General features: G+C 42.7%; 1 protein-coding gene across 1 annotated transcript in view; it reads right to left on the bottom strand.

Annotated features, from left to right (window-relative positions):
- Positions 1-15,000, bottom strand: part of NHP2 (NHP2 ribonucleoprotein) — a 231,677-nt gene that overhangs the window by 101,006 nt on the left and 115,671 nt on the right. The window contains exon 2 of the mRNA XM_044069935.1: positions 9,168-9,237. Within this exon, the coding sequence (XP_043925870.1) occupies positions 9,168-9,237 (70 nt within the window). The remainder of the gene's footprint in view (positions 1-9,167; positions 9,238-15,000) is intronic.

Genomic DNA, 15,000 nt, shown 5'->3' with positions numbered 1-15,000 from the left:
ACTAATACTGTTTATTCATTCATGGTGGATGCTGGGTGGCCATTGTCAGCAGGCTGTAAACTAGCTGCACCTCTGTCATGTCACATGTCCTTCCAACATGCAGTACTATATGCTAGTGACTCAGTACATTAAACATCTGAGTTAAGTATTTTTAAACTAGTATAGTACTTGTTTAAGTGTAAAGTCTGATGAAGCCTACGGGTGAAAGCGCTTACTACAATAAATTACAACTACTTTTACTTTGTTGACTGGAATATTTTTTGGATTTTTATCTACGCTACGAGTTGAACTGCCATCAGGTGCTCACACTTGATTCTTATGATTGTTTTGCTACTTATTACTATTTCTTGTGTGGGACCTGTGCTCCGTTTGCTGTTGCTCATTTTGCATTTGAGGTTTATATTAGCTGCTTTGGTTGGCTGCTGCACATAGTTCTTGGGTGTTACGTGGATTTTTCTTCATATCTTTGGGCAGATTGTGTGTTTTTTATATATTATATATATATATATATATATATATATATATATATATATATATATATATTCATATATATACCCGCGGTAGTGGTGCTCCGGTAGCATTGTCGCCTCACAGCAAGACGTTGTCGCGTTCGATTCTCAGCTAGAGGGTCTTCTGTGTGGAGGCATGCGTGAATGGGTGTGCCTTACTAGTCCTAAAACCTTAATGATGTCTCCAGCTGTTTCCCCAGGATCATCCTATTAAAGACCCCCCTTTTTTTTTTTTTTGCTCTTCAGTTAATGTGAGACTTTTTTTTTTTTTTTTTTTTGGTCCTCACTTGCCTTTTGCCCCCAGACCATTTCTGTTGACTCAATGCGGCCCTTGCAACTGAAAAGGTTGGACACCCCTGACTTAGGCAAAAAAATCAGATTTGTTCCGAGTGACATTCTGTCCTTATGGAAAAGTAAGGAACATTACAGCATAGGGCTTGTAAATCGGAGACTCATTTCGCGGAAGTGACAGCTACGTGAAACTGGTTCGAAAGCGGTGCTGTTAAGTGATTGTAGTACTGAAGTCAAATCCCAAGGTGAGAGAGGATCCTAAAAAGGGGGGGGGGGGTAGTACCTTTTAGGAAAACTTTGCAAAGCTTGTGGGAAATAGAGGGTTGGTCGCAAAACTGATATGAAAGTTTGAAATCACCTCTAGAACTGACTATAGAAGCAGAGGCTCCCTTATTAAAAAACGGAGGTCAGAAACTCCAAATTTTTTTTTTTTTTTTTTTGCTTGGGTAGAGAGTTCTAGTGGATTGGGAGAAGGTATAGCACTATGCCTGACAACTAACAGAAGTGGAGGAACCAAGCTGTCCGCTTGAGAGTCTGAAGTTTGGAATGCACCAGTCCCAGAGGATGGGACAGTAGATCCGGAACTGGGTCTAGAATCCATGGTCAGCAAAGCAGATGAGGCCACAAGAAGGGAAACCATATCTGCTGAGGCCAATCAGGAGCAATGAGAATCACCTTGCTTCTCAACAGAGATGCTTTCTTGAGAAACATCAGGATCAGAGGAACAAGGGGAAGGGCATAGAGCAGACCTGGGATCCAATAGTGTACAACAACATTCCTGGGTGACTTCCCCTGAGGGGAAATTAGGGCAAAGTAGTATATACACTTGTTGTTGAGGGGTGAGGTGAGGCAAACAGGTCACAGCAAGGCTGGCCCCAACAAAGAAAAATCTCCTTTGCTACTCTGGAGTTCAGAGACCACTTGTGAAGCAGGAGGATGCATCTGCTCAGCTTGTCCTCAATTACACTGCAAGTCCCCAGGATGTGTGCTGCTATCAGAAAGCAGTTGGAAGATACTGCTCATTACCACATTCGAAGGGCTTCTTGATACAATGGGTAGGACTTAGCCCCCCCCCCCCCCCAGTTTATGTACCAACTACCGACATGTCTCATCATTCCTGGAGGTAAGGCAAAATGAAACGCTCGCAAAGCCAGAAGCACTGCCCTTAGCTCCAAGTACACCGATATGCAGGCTGGCCTCAGAAGGGGACCAAGTGCCTTAGACTGTTTACCCTAGATAATTCCCCCTCACCACCCCATCTGGGAGGCATCTGTGGTCACTATGGCCTTGGGTTGGGGGAAGACAAAAGGACAACCTAGAAGAATCGCTCTTTCGAATGCATCCAAGTGAGATTGTTTCTGCATCGGCTGGAAATGAAAATGAAGTGGTCCGTGGACAGAGTCAGAATTGACTACTGGTTTACTTATAGCCATTGGAGAAGTCTCATGTGGAATCTTGCCAGTGGAACCAAAGTAATAGCCGGTGCCATGGAGGCCAGATCTTGTAGAATTAATTGAGCAGGTATTTTGTTTGAGCACAAAAGTGGCTGGACTTGCATCTGTATTTTGTGCATCTGTATTTTGTGCAACCTGTGAAGGGGAAGTGACGCAACACAAGTAGAACTGTTGAGACTAGCTCCGATAAATTCCATGTCTTGGTTGGGAGTTAACTGGGATTTGGCAGTATTGACTGTTATGCCTAATTGGTGGGGCAGATCCAGTATGAAGTCTGTGGACTGTTGCAGTAGATGCCTGGTGGAAGTGGTAAGGAGCCAGTTGTCTAGGTAAGGGAACACTCAATCTGTGCAGCCACATTTGGGCTATGACGACTGCCATGCATTTGAACAGCCTGGGGTCTGTGGTGAGACCAAAGAGCAACGCTCTGAACTGGAAACGAATGGCCTCTATTTGGAAGCGGAGAAACTTTCTCGAATGTTTGCCCACTTTTATGTGGCAATACGCATCTTGAAAGTCAATAGAGCACATCAATCATTTTTCCCCAAGATGGTGAGACTAAACTGACCATTAACTATCCGGAATTTTGTTTGTTGGACAAATTTGTTTAGAACACTGACATCCAGAATTGGTCTCCAGTCCCCGGTTTTCTTTGGCAATAAAAGAAAATCTTGAGTAAAAAACAGCTCCTAATTGCTCTGGTGAAACTTCTTGCATGACTCTTTTTAGCAGCTTTTGTACTTCTATTGCTGCTTGAACTCTGGCTAGGTGGAACATCAGGGAGTTTTGCAGGGGTTCTTAGATAAAGGTTGAATGGAATTCGGTAGCCTCTGGTAATTATCCTTAGCACCCAGGCATTGGTGGTAATGCATCACCAGGCTTTTGGGTGCAAGGAAAACCCTTCTCCAACTGCTACCAGAGGTAAGCAATCTGGCCTCCGTTCAGGCATGCTGACATGGTTGACCAGAGAATGAATCTCTGGAACCCCGATTCTGCAGACCACTCCTGCATCTTGGGACGGTGTCTTCCACTGAAACTTCCCCCCTCTGCCCTGAGGGGAGTCCGAGCCTTGTGTGTCCTGGATAGGCTTCTGGGATTTTGTGAACCACATTTTACTTCCTCTGGTTCCTGGAGCAGGATCACTGAGAAGTGGAAAAACGCACGCCCACAGCAAAGTCTTTCCATCCTTTTCACACCTAGACAGAGTTTCTTTAACCTTGGGACCAAACAGGGAGGGCCCATTAAAGGAGAATTAACAAAGGAAGATTTAATTAGTTCCATGAACTCACACAGGCACATCCAAGCGTGTCTTCATATTGCAATGCCTGAAACTGCTGACCTGGTCACCCCTTCGATTGCATGTGCAATGAGCCTCATGGATGAATTTGATTTCGATTTCAAGGTAGCTAGTTGGGAGGCCACTTTCTCCTGGACCATCTGAGCCACTGCTTCCGCCAGGATATCCAATAGCTCCTTGACCAGATTCCTTTGGAGTCTAGTAAAATGTGCCAAAAAATTCAAAGACCTGATGGAGAAGGTCGATAACTCATAGTCCCACTTCCCAAATTTGTCCATTGCCCTGGACTCTCAGTTCAGGGGATGGACAGTAGAACTTCCTTCTGTGAGTTCTTTCTTACTAGCAGCCACTACCACCATGGCATCAACTACCAACCCCTTAGCCTAGTGGGGTTGGGGCTCTGGGGCAGTAAGAATCTTATCAGGTCTCCGGGGGCAGGTTCGACTGTGTCAGGAGCCCTCCAAGCCTGCTGAGCAATTAACTTAATTAAATAGTTTGGGCGGCACAGTGGTGCAGCGGTTAACGCTGTCGCCTCACAGCAAGAGGTTCTCCGGTTCGATTCTCGGCTGGGGTGCCTTCTGTGTGGAGTTTGCATGTTCTCCCTGTGTTCGCGTGGGTTTCCTCCAGGTACTCCTGTTTCCTCCCACTTTCCAAAGACATGCATCTGGAGCATTTCTCCCTGGGCCTCCGCTGAAAACAGGCTCTGTGGAACCTAGTCGGACATTCCCGGTCAACAAATAACTAAATAAATAAATAAAAATAAAATAGTCAGCGGGTGGGGTCACCCAGGAGGTAGAGGGGCCCACACCAAAGGTCTGCAAGTACACAGATTCCTCAGAGGATGGGTTTTTGGACTTCCAACCATCCCTCTGGCTTCAGGATCCCAAAATTTCTTTGAAGGAGACGTCTTCCGGGGGTGATCATGGGGAACCCTCCCCTTTATTGAAATCCATGTCATCTGTAATGGATTCTTCTGGAGAATCGATGTGATTCCTCTTGCATGATCTCTACCGAGAGGGGTCCTCAGTGGGAATATCTGAGGAGGACCCAAAAGAAGGGATACCCTTAGAAGGCAAGTCTTGCGGATCTGATGCATACTGTCCAGGGGTAAAGGTTGGTGCCTGAACTGAAGAGCCTGGGACCTGAAAGGGGACACCAAGAATGCAGGAGCTACATGGGAAGATGCAGTGGCCAAAGCCCTTTCTATGGCCTAAAAGGCAGGACCCTCTGAGGAGGGATGGAAGCCTGGTCACACCAGAGAGTCCCACCTGGCAGACCGGAATCAAGGAAGAGTCCAACGCTGCCATAGCAGTAAGGGATAAGGACAGTCATGTAGGAACGCTCAGAACCAGCACGAACCTTCTATGCTCGACAGTGAAGACACTGTCCTGGGGACCAGATGGTGCAGATGGTACTGAAGGGGCTGGAGGCAGTCTTGGCACTGAGGGCAAGAGGGCTGTCAGCACCAAAGTCATAGGAACGTTGGTGGACAGAGCCCAAGGCTCTAAAACCTGAGCTGAAGTTAGAGGAGGAGAGTAACTGGGTGTTGTGGGAGAGAACCCAACTGCTCTGGAAAGTCGAGTGGTCTGAGCAATGGAGGATGGACCCTGGCCTGCCAAGACCTGGTCCACCAACCTAACAATGTCCAATTCTGACAAGCTTCTCTTGGAGCATATAATTAGGGCTGAAGGAGATTCCAGTCTCTCCACAAATGGACCGGGTAATTGTCCAAAAAAGGGATCCACTGTAGGTGAACAGACAAACCTGGGTTCCGAAAATGTGGATGGCTTCGGCACCAAATGTTGCACAGAGGGTGAAAAAGTCTGCACCAAAGTCTGAACCATAGTGATTGTCGGAGCCGAAGAACTAAGGCTCTGAACTGTAGTCATATCTGGTGTCAATGAAAACCGAAGTGGTCTTCGGTGCCAAAGATTTTGACGGTTCTGACAATTTAGGAACTTTTGATTTTGGTTCCAAGGATGAACCCTCCAAGGCATATTTGTGTGTTTTAACGGTCAGTGCCGAAGGAGATGATGGCACCGATGAAGAAGACTTGGAGCAAGAGGCCGGACGGGACTGGTCGGCCTTGGACAATGCTTCATCGAAATGGGCCTTAAGGAGCCCTTTGAGGATTAGCTTATTCTTTCTCTTGGCCAGGGTTCTATTACTAACACCCTGGCAAATAGTACATTCCACATTCAGATGGGGCACACCCAAGCAATAAGCACATTTGTTGCGGTTATCCGAGTTTGGCAGCTTTCTGCCGCACTCAGAACATTGTTTGAATCCTGTGGTAGAGGATTTACACTTTTCAGCCATAACTATCTCACACACACACACACACACACACACACACACACACACACACACACACACACACACACACACACACACACACACACACACACACACACACACACACACACACACACACACACACACACGATTTAAGAGAGAAAAACGTCTACCAGCAACAGTAGAAAAAGGGTTACCACAAGGGTAAAGAGAAAGAACTACATCGATGGTAAAGGAAAATATTTACTGCTGTAAACAAAAAAGGGGGGGGCAGGGGGGACACACTCACTCAGGTAAACCAAACAATAGATAAAAAAAAATTAGAATTAACAGTAAGAAGTTTTAACTATTAATAGAAAAGGAATAATTACTGGAAAAACGGAAAAATTACTAAGCTGCGAGATCACAGGCTGACGACTGATTTGCAAAAGCAGTAAACAAGATCGGAGGTAATTTAGAGAGGGGAATTGTGGGTAGACTTGCAGCTCGAGTGATTTTTTTTGGCTAGCGGCCGGATCAGTTCCGAGGATTGGAACCGCACCCATTAGTCAAGAATAGATGAAGACTGACAAGATCAGATTAACTGCTTCGGACATAGAATGCAGAGTGTAATTGTCAGACTTCCCTAGCCTCTTTTTGTTTCACTTCTCTTGGACATGTCTATCTAACATCCAAGGAGATGATGGACTGTGGTTATAAGACAGCAAGTCTCGTTTTGTAAAAGGAAAGCCTGGACAGCTTTTAGTCTCATACAAGCTGGTCTGGGGCCTACATTTCTGGCAAATCTCACAAGAAATTACACTGTGCTCCAAGCATTAGCAGAACAGCACTTACTTAGTCTGTCCTAAAAGGAAATTTTTAATCACTTATAAACACACTTGCCTTTCTACAGTGGCATGTCCAGTATCACCACGGTGGTGTAGAAAGCTCAAAAGACACCTGCACCCAAACAACCAAAATCAGCAGACGCCAGCCTTATAAAAAAAATATTACAGTACTATGTTCCTAAACAAAGTTACTTCAACTAGTCTGGCTGTTTGAACAGAAATCATGACATAGCCCGACAAGACTATGTAAATGCTTCGTACGACAAGAAATATACTCAGCAAGAAAACTTGAAGATGGCTGGCTGCACACCAACATTGACACCAGAAGTAAGAAGATGTCTGTGGTAAAAGTGACAATGGTTGGCATAGCGAGAAGGGTCTTTGGTTCTGATCGTCTGGCTAGACGGAGACTTCAGTCTGTGCATACCTCTCAAATGTCCAGATTTTTAGCTCATATTTTTGGTCAGTTCCTCATAAAATTTGTGATAAATCACTGGGATGATCTGAGGATTAAATTCACTAAATAATGAAATACATTTGAGTTTCAGACTTCAAATCCTTCAGAAAATGTATGTTAAAACAAACCCTGTTTATCATCTTTCTATGTTTATAAGAGCAATATTCAAAAAATGTCCCTATTTTTGGCCTGCCCCCACATTTTGCCGGGCTTTGTCCAGATTTCTAGCACTAAGAGGTAAAGTCTGTAGCAAGATTTCTAGCACTAAGAGGTAAAGTCTGTAGCAAAATTTCCTGAAGTAATGGCTGCAGAAAAGAACCACATTATGAACATCAAAAGCTTCTAACAGCACAAAAGTGGGGCATTTTTGAATCCCACTGTTACAAGGTAAGGAACACAGAGCACAGTCTTTAAAAGCAACATTGGGAAATGGGACATACCAAATGAAAGAACTTTTCATCCCTACCAGTATTTGCCAAATGCAAATTTCACTTTTTAGCAAATAATTTTGAGTTCCTTGCCTCTGTTAACATTCAGACTAAAGCCCTTGCCTCTGTTAACATTCAAACTAAAGCCCTTCCCCTTTGGAATATTCTTTAGGCAGTTGCTTTAGCATGACTTAACAGAAATTCCATCCCATAAAAAAAAATCATACTACTAAAGATCTAAAATATTTGTATCACAAGCCCCTAAAAACACAGCCTACACTCTACACACCTACTAATTCAACAATTCTTAGTTCAGGTTAAATTTACTTGGGTACTTCTCCGTTATCAGGGCAACACTGTTAATGCGATCTTTCAGCTGTAATCCAGTCCCGCAACATGTCCGGTAATCTCATGTTAATACTTTGAATAATTAATTCATTTATAGAAAATAACTTTTAATTTGGACTTATCTGCTTGACAGAGGTATTAAGGTACTACATTACAGATGAATGATCACGTTAGTGTTGACCCGATAAGTTAGAAAGAGGGAAAGTATAAAATACAGCTCAGGTAATTTTTTTATCTCCTAAAAATAAGGTATGCTTTTCACTTATCTGCCTTTTTACTAAATTTGTTCATTTCTATACTTTAGTGTTACAGACTATTCTACCCTAGTTTCACTCAAGAAAGTACCTCCCACCAAGCTGACATCATCCCTCTTTTCCCCACCCACTGCCTATTATTTCAATGGAAAATGCAGGTTCGACTTACCGATCAGTTGATTATAATTGACTTCTGAAAATTGTAATTTACTTCTAAGATGAAGGATACTAAAGTAAGATTACTCGGAAATGTAAACAGCAGAGTGCTAGCAATATCAGCCATGCTGAGTTTACTTATCGGGTAGCATTGTTGTTAGACAGACAACTCAGTTTCATTGCCTGGTTTAAAACACAAAGAAACATTGATGGCAGTATTTTACAATGTTATTTCCATACTAAACTTTTGCAGTGGTTGATACGCAGCAAAAAATGAACGCCGGGTGGTTCCCCACCAACCTCAAACCTACAGTCTGAGTTTCTGATTTTTGATGTTCGTTTAATGAAAGTAGGGTGCGCGCAGGTTAGTTTCACAAAGATTATTATTAAAAGATTTTTGTAGTTTAATAGAAAAAAATGGGATTAAAACTTACTGAACGAAAAAGGAAGAAAAAAAACATCACTATATACAATATTTACACAGACGTCCTGTAAACTAGTAGGTAAAACTAAAGAGATCACACTGGTCAACTGTACAGATTTTCGCAGAATGTCTGGATTTTTGCCTTATATTTTTAGTCCATTTTCATAAAATTGTGGTTTTCTTGAAAAATCATTAGTAAATCATTTAAGATTTAAGTCAGAAAATAACAGTTTCAGACTTCATACCATTCAGGAAATTAACGATAATGCAAAACCTATATCTAATTTCTAAGTGCTGCCCCGATAACGAAAAAGTACCTTTACTTGAAACAAGCCACCCAACTACTGTGCCAAATACCTAGGTCATACACCAATTACTTGACCGACTTCTTCCACCCTCACTAACAATACTAAAATATAGTACTTACCCTTTTTCACCCTTGTTAATAAACTTCTGAACCTCCTTCACTCCTCGCCGAATCTGTTTTTCTTTAGCAGCTGAAATGATACACAAGACAGAAAAATATTCTTCTAAATTTTTTTCTTCTTTAGCAGGTATCAATACAAAACATTTGGCAGCAGCAAGTAAATACAGTCTACTAACAAAAGATACATAATGCATCAAAGATTTTAACCACACACCAAGAACATAGTGTAAGACAGTTTCAATTGCATCTGTAACCACAAAGTATGGTAATAAGCAAACTGTAGTAACCTGAGTAAAGAACACATGTATTATAACAATACACGATGAGTTGGGTGTGGTATTTCAAGATTTACCCATGGCTGGTAAGATATAATCACAAGGGCGAAACCCAAGTGATTAAACAAAGGCAACCATGGGTAAATCTTGAATATACTACACCCAGGAATTGGTTATTGCTATTTGACAATAACATTATTAAAAAACAAAACAAAAAAAAACTAACTTTTGTTAAATAATGTCTTTGTGTAACAGCCCTGTGGTGTTCTTCTGCATTGTTTCCATATTCTTCAGCTCTGTTGATGTACTGCACGTGCTTATGAGATTTGCGTTCCCACGCTTATGCATTACTACATCAGTGCCTTGGAAAGCAAGCAACAGAGAAAGGAAGGTTTCCATTGCTTGCCCCCCCCCCCCTTTTTTTTTTTTAAAACTGAAATCCAGACATTTTAGAGGTATGAGACAGACAGGGCCAAAATACAAGGAAAATCAGGTACTGTTTCTTTCAGTAGAAACCTCTCGACCTCTTAGCTGAAGAAAACTGCAAAGCCTTAGTATATATTAACATAAGAAAGTCCACGTGACCGGACTTTTTTCTATTAACATATGCTTGATTTACAACAGGCACTCTGGTTGGGCTGACCAATCAGCGTGCACATTTTGGAATGTTAACAAGCTACCATTGTATAGTAACACATTCCGAGAGACTAAGCTTAACTGGTCACACCTAACTGCCAGCACGTGAACCAGGCAACTCTTTATCATGACCAACTGTGTCTGCAGTTAGTGATCTGAACTGTGTAGACTATATATACTGCCAAAACAAATTGTACCAGCTATGAAATTTCCTAAAAACTATTCAAACTAAGTGAACACAGTGCCAGCTGAACACCCGTTTTTTTTTTTTTCTAGGATTTACACAGGAAAATGTAACACTGCAAAATATCCTTTCTGCTTGGATATGGGATATAAAATCGGCCACAGCTCATGACCATGACAACTGTGGACAACAATGGCAAGCAAACAAACAATCTGACATAGAACAACTCACAAGTACTGCCTAAGCCACAGTCTTGAGTCTTAAACAAGAAAAGAAAATACTCAAGATGCCCGTGTTAATGTTGGTTACAGTCTTCCAGTCTGTTGCTTAGATCAACCAAACTTGTTTCACATCTCAAGAAAAATGGCTCTAGTCATCTTTTGCATGTACTGTGGGGACTCGAGATGCAAAGTGACATTTGCTCTGGTGGGTTTAATTTAGCACTTGGTCCAATCTCTCAGCCTCTTGCAGAAACACAGAAAAAGATGTATACTTCCTCTCAATAATTACTTGTCCCCCCAAGGTACAGTGACTATGGAGTGAAATCAAAATTTGGCAAGACTAGTCCCTCACATTAACACAGGGGAGGATTTTCTTCATGCACAGAAACATTATTATTATTAATTTGCAATTGCTTGCATTTTGCACAAGCTCAAGTACTTTTAATAGAAGCGACACAGCACTGAAGTTCATAACCAAGATAACTTTGTCATGCAATGTTTCAAGAAGTCATGTCCAAAAACAAACAATGGAACCCATTCTGGTTTTTATGTACAAGCAAATTTTTTTTCCCCCATGAAAGGCAACAACAGTCCCAGGCTGCAAGTAATGCATTTAGGTTTCCCCACATACTAATGTGTTTCAAACTTCAGTTGTCCCACTTCCCTGTGAAACACAAATCTGAACACTGCATTCCACAGCATCAGACAGCAATGCCGCTGTGCCAAGTTGTACCTCATTAAATGGGTTAAAAAAATTCTGCACAATAATGAATACAGTAAACATTTTTAACAATTAAACACCAACTCCTTGAAACATTGCATGACCAAATTATTTCAGCTAAGAGCTTGAGTGCTGTGTTACCCTGTATAAGAGGTACTCAAGCTTCTGCAAAACAAGTAAATGCAGATGTCTTACAATAGTAACCCTTCCCCACCACCACCAGTAATGTGACGGACAATCCCTCAAACTTTATTATAATAATCTGTACTCCACTAAATTATAACAGTTTTCTGTAGGTTTCCACAAGTCAGTCCCTTTTAATCTCTTTCTCTTTTCCACCTCTGCGGTCATACTTGTTTCGCTTACAACAGCACAGTTCTGTAAGTTACACATTCACACGGGTACTATATCTCCTTTCAGATGGGTCTACTGAAAGTCTGCAGTAGCAATGCCACTAGTCTTCTGAATCAGACTTTCAGGGAAAATCACAAGCATCCAACCCAAGTACCGGATACTCTATTAAAGTTAAGAAAATTCATCCTTTTGTAAAAAGGGCACACAGGAAAGGCATGTATCACTGGGTCTCTACCCATTAGAGGCCACTTTCTCTGGGATCTACATGTACGCCCCCTCATCAAAAGTGCTAATCCACACAGGTCTCCATGTCATGGTCTTCTACATGTACATTACCCGATCTCACCAGTAGCATATCAGCTAATCAATCTCAGACACATTTCTTCTTTCGGCTGCGCCCATTAGGGGTCGCCACAGCGGATAATGTGTTTCCATTTCTTCCTGTCCTATGCATCTTGATCTGTCACACCAAACACCTGCATGTCCTCTCTCACCACATCCATGAACCTTATATCTTAGACCTTCTTCTTTTCCTATTACCTGGCAGCTTCATCCTTAGCATCTTTTTCCCAATATACTCTGCATCCCTCCCTCAGCACATGTCCAAACCAATGTAATCTTGACTTTCTGGCTTTGTTTCCAAACCTTCCAACCTGGGCTGACCCTCTAATAAACTTATTTCTAATCCTGTCTACCATCATCACACCCAGTGCAAATCTTAACATCTTGAACTCTGCCACGTCCAGATCTGACCCCTGCCTTTTTGTAAATGCCACCATCTCCAACCCATATAACATAGCTGGTCTCACCCCCTCTTGTAAACCTTCCCTTTCACTCTTACTGGTACTCATCTGTCACAAATCACTCCTGACATTCTTCTTCACCCACTCCATCCTGCCTGTACTCTTTACCTCTCTTCCACACTCACCATTACTCTGAATCTCGGACACTTTTCTTCTTCTTTCAGCTGCTCCCATTAGGGGTCGCCACAGATCTCCATTTCTTCCTGTCCTCTGCATCTTGCTCTGTCACACCAACCACCTGCATGTCCTCTCTCACCACATCCATAAACCTTATCTTAGGCCTTCCTCTTTTCCGGTTACCTGGCAGCTTCATCCTTAACATACTTTTCCCAATATACTCTGCATCCCTCCTCAGCACATGTCCAAACCAACGTAATCTTGCCTCTCTGGCTTAGTCTCCAATCCTTCCAACCTGCGCTGACCCTCTAATATACTTATTCCTAATCCTGTCTATCCTCGTCACACCCAGTGCAAATCTTAACATCTCCAACTCTGCCACGTCAAGCTCGGACTCCTGCCTTTTTGTCAATGCCACTGTCTCCAACCCATATAACATAGCTGTTCTCACTACCCTCTTGTAGACCTTCCCTTTCATTCTTACTGGTGCTAGTCTATCACAAATCACTCGTGACACTCTTCTCCACCCACTCCAGCCTGCCTGTACTTTCTTCTTCACCTCTCTTCCACACTCAGCATTACTCTGAACTGTTGATCCCAAGTACTTAAACTCATCCACCTTCGCCACCTCTACTCCCTGCATCCTCACCATTCCTCTATGCTCACTCTTTCACACACACATATATACTGTCTTAGTCCTGCAGACCTTCATTCCTCTTCTCTCTAGAGCATATCTCCACCTCTCCAGGGTCTCCTCCACTTGTTCCCTACAATCACTACAGATCACAATGTCATCTGCAAACATCATAGTCCACACTCTAATCAGTGCTAAATGGCCATACAGCTTGGGGCTTGGCACCAGAATGTGGGACTTTTACTTGCCACTGCTCCTATAAAGACACTTCATCTCACTCTAGCAAAATTAACTTGTATAACAATAAAATGTTCCAGCCATCCGAAATTCATCCACTGAAAATCTTCTCCTAAAGGTGATTTTCTGATGTTCAAACCGAAGTGCTGCTATGTATTTTCCTTGCTGACATTCCTTACTCCTCTGCAGTATACTTCAAAGAAAAACTGTGTTTTATTAAAACCATGGGTCAAATAAACTTATGCCAGCCCCTTGTCAGGTCACCTTGGGAACAGCACAAGATAGCTCAATAGGCTCGAATAGAGGAGACTTTGCACATGTGCACATAAAAGTCTATGGATGCACGTTCATTTAAGTTTACCGATGTACTTTTTTCCCCCGACCCAAATGCCATTGAGGTCAAGTTTATGGTTTGCACTCAGTGGCACAAGGGTACCAAAAACACAAGTTCAGAAGTCTTCTTTTTAAAGAGCAAAGTCCCAAAATCTACTTCAATGGGGGAGAAACATCTGCTCAGCAGTTTTTGCAGTATACGCTGTGATTATTATTTTTTATTCACATAATATAAAAACAGTACTTTAGAAGCATCTGTCTGTTCTATGAAGCATGCAGATAAAGCAGTGATGAAGGCCCAAACTACCTGGAATCAACTAGCAACTCAGGCAATAAAGGAACCAATGAGGGTGGGCGACTGAATGCCAGCTCACCCATCCTGTGTATGTGTGGGGGGGGGGGGGGGGGGCACAGCACACAGTAAATGGGCCAGGATCTTGCACTTGGCTCTGCCAAGCTGTATATTATACTGCATTCCTTTTTTAAGGTGTTTTAGAATAAACTTGCTGATGTGAACATTTGCTCGTCAGTACGAATTGAGATTCTTGGATTTGAACCTATGATTATATTCAGACCCTCTACTTAGCCCTTATCAGACCGGTCATTGAATACTATGCACTCTGACAGGTATATAACCAGACACTTGAGAAACGTTTTTGTGGGCATTCCAACTGTCGCAACAGGAGAATGCAGGGCATGAATACCTTGTGTTATGCTTATCATCTAAAGGCTCTGTCGCTGTATTTGGTCTCCTAGCTGCTGACAGTGGATCTTTGCCTGTCTTACAGGGTTTCCTCAGACCCAGCCCTGATGGATCTGTTGCACATGTACAAAACAAACAGCATCAGAAGCACTAGAGCCAGGGATCTAAACTTAATTTGTGACAAATAGAACTTGCTGGAGAGACCAATGTGTCCCAAAAGATCTCGCACAATGGCACAGGCTTCCTATCCATATAAAATAGAGTTCACGCCGACCATATTCAAATAGGACCTTAACAAGTAGATGGGAAATTGTAAATTTACCCCCAGTGACGGGTTAACCTCCGGTGTGGAACACCTGTTGCCATGTTGCTGATGACCAACTCCAATATAAGTTTTCGCCTCTGGTAGGGGAGTTTACCAGCTGACCAGGGCATTTGAGTTGATGAATTCCAGGAAGTGCAAGGCCTGGGAATTCGTACTCTAGTAGTTTTCCCAGTGAATGGTAGGGTAACTGAAATCGCCCAATATCTGGGTGTTTGGTAGGACTTTCATGTTTTCCAGTGTTTCCAGAAAGGTGGAGTGGTGGTCCTGGGTCAGGGAGGGTGATCTGTAGC

This window comes from Protopterus annectens, chromosome 4.part0 (genome assembly GCF_019279795.1).
Source record: "Protopterus annectens isolate FY-2018-M chromosome 4.part0, PAN1.0, whole genome shotgun sequence".
NCBI lineage: Eukaryota > Metazoa > Chordata > Ceratodontiformes > Protopteridae > Protopterus > Protopterus annectens.
This window is presented reverse-complemented; position numbering and strand designations above follow the sequence as displayed.